Source organism: Limulus polyphemus, unplaced genomic scaffold (assembly GCF_000517525.1).
Source record: "Limulus polyphemus unplaced genomic scaffold, Limulus_polyphemus-2.1.2 Scaffold926, whole genome shotgun sequence".
Taxonomy (NCBI): Eukaryota; Metazoa; Arthropoda; class Merostomata; order Xiphosura; family Limulidae; genus Limulus; species Limulus polyphemus.
This window is the reverse complement of record NW_013666536.1, coordinates 258158-260657: the sequence shown is the minus strand read 5'-3', so window position 1 is coordinate 260657 and position 2500 is coordinate 258158. Positions and strand designations below refer to the sequence as shown.

Here is a 2500-nt window from a genome sequence, read left to right as displayed (position 1 = left end):
CAGACTTTCCAAAACTTTCCCCACAACTGATGTAAGACTAATAAGTCTATAATTACTAGGTCAATTTTTATCACCTCCCTTGGAAAGAGGAGTAACATTAGCTAACTTCCAATCCTCTGGAACTTGCCCACTATTCAATAACATACAAAAACAGTCGCAAGTGAGTCATATATCCAGTTCCTAACCTCCTTCGACAAAGAGATCATAAACTACAATGAATGTGAGTAGCAGTTTGGTTCTTTGGAAATTTTACTGCAGCGGTAAGTAAATATTTAGAAAATAGGACGACTTGCAAAACGCAAAGATGTCTGTTTAGGGAGCCTTTCTTAAACAATGTAAAAATGCATTTCTTGCTTCCTTTCCAACTAAGGTCAAATATCTGCTGTAGTATATAATTCTCTTTGAATTCTCATGAAATACTTAAAATCAAGCATCACAAACGAACTTCCAAGTACATAAAAAACTATTTTCCTTGAACCTCGAGAGCTATAAAACGAGAGTTTGTGTTTAGATTGCTTATATTAGCACACATCCCAGTATATATCAACAGTGTTTCTACTAAAAAGGAATTCCGAGCACGCAATTCGAATACAAGTCTCTGACAATCTAGCCTTATGTAGTTAAGTTCACTCTACCGATAATAAAAATTAACAAAAAAAGTGACTATAGTTGCTAGACAATTTTTCATATTATAATCCCCTGTTTAATACATTATGTCTTATCTAATGTTCTCGGCAATAATCTTACACTTGGAAATCTGTTTAAAATTTTAGAATCAGATAAAATGTATTTTGTATTTGCACTAGCATGGTTTGACTAGAAACGTAAACAGCCTCTTCACGGAGTCACATGCTTCTAAAGTAGGCGGAACCATTAGCTACTTATTTTACATTGTTTTAAGCTGATTGGGCAATGGGGAATGATGTCACAAAGGGTGTATACACTTCACTGAATTAGTTTGTGACGTTGCTTTTGTCGACATAGGCGGAGCTGGGAATCCGAACGATCCCGGAGAAGCTGAGAGGTCTATGTCCTGCGCACCAACTTTTATGTGGCGGGAATGACCAACACAAGAAGGTGGTTTTAGCAGGGCGCGTGACTGCACGAGTAACATACAGTGAATAACCTCTTACAGTATTCGTCGCAAGCGCTTTACTGGACTTAGTATTCAAGCGCTCTGAGCAGTCAGTTCACTGTTGCAGCTTAAAGGACGAGTCCTGGGGTTGAAAGAAACAATCCTCTGCATAGGAGGGTTTTCCTGCTGATCTGTATAGTGGAACACGTATATCTTTCTCTGTTTCTAGAGATCACGAAAATACTGTTAATTCTTGGTTGTCTGTGATTCAAATCCCTTCCGATTCGACGTTGAGATTAGGTGCTACTGTCAGTCATAGCACGCGGCTTAGTCAGTTACCAGTCTTCTGAAACTCTCGTAACCCTAAGTAATTGATAAATGGACTCATTAAACGAATCCTTGTGCCTGCAAGATCTAGTTGCTGGTGTTGGTTCCCCACACCACGTTGTACACGACACTGTTGTCATGCCGGTAGTTGCGACATCACATCCCCCCACCATAGGCCCGGTTACTCCGCTGGTTCAGGTATCAGCTGTCCCGATGTCTGTTCACGGACTACACACGGGCCAGCTACCCGTGGCCGGAATCTCTGTACACCGGCACAGTCTTCATGAAAACGCCAGCACTCCGTGTTCCAGCAGCTCAAGCATAGGACATGACCTTGGCGTTGAGCACAAGAAACGAGGTAAGGCTTATAAAAACATTAACCGTGAAAAATATCATTAGTGATTTCAAACATATGGAAAACCATAATGTCTATAATTATCGTGACTGTTTTAGTGCTTACAGGACTTTCAAAGTAAACATCACGATTGAAGAAGACTGGTAAATCCAAATGTGCTCGCTTAGGGTGTTTTTAATATCAGTTTATTTTTATATGATTTACCTATTTTACAATAAGTACCTTGACATCCAAGTCTGTGATTCATATTTTAATTTGTGTTTCTTGAATTAAAGTTAATATCACTAACACTTTGCACTAACTATAAATCCAACGATACAGAAGATATGGGCATATTAGAAGACAATTGAATATATATATATGCAAATACGTATCATGTAACCAACTCTATTTATGAAATATAAATATGATTTATTGTGTATATGCAGAAAGCTGAAAAGAGAAGTTAAAACGCGTGATTGCAGTGACACCTGACGACTTGTAAGAAAGTGATTTTTTTTTCTAATCATACTTGTGCATATGTGGGTTCGACAAGTGTATTCCTAGAATTACGGTAACATTAACTTAATAGATACAATGATGTATTTACTTATATATATATACATATTTAGATACACACACACACACACATATATATATATTTATTTATACACATATATTTGTACACACAGATATGCCAGCATGTGTAGGTGTGTTTCGAATGTTGAGAGCGCTGACTTGATTACACATGTTGGCGTAATCAT

The 2500-nt window shown here is 37.7% G+C and overlaps 1 protein-coding gene across 1 annotated transcript in view; it reads left to right on the top strand.

Annotated features, from left to right (window-relative positions):
- The first annotated feature begins 1011 nt into the window (after positions 1 to 1011).
- Positions 1012 to 2500, top strand: part of LOC106461275 (pituitary homeobox x-like) — a 42601-nt gene continuing 41112 nt past the window's right edge. Inside the window, exon 1 of the mRNA XM_013921090.2 lies at positions 1012 to 1760. Coding sequence (XP_013776544.2) covers positions 1454 to 1760 — 307 coding nt within the window. The 5' untranslated portion in view covers positions 1012 to 1453. The remainder of the gene's footprint in view (positions 1761 to 2500) is intronic.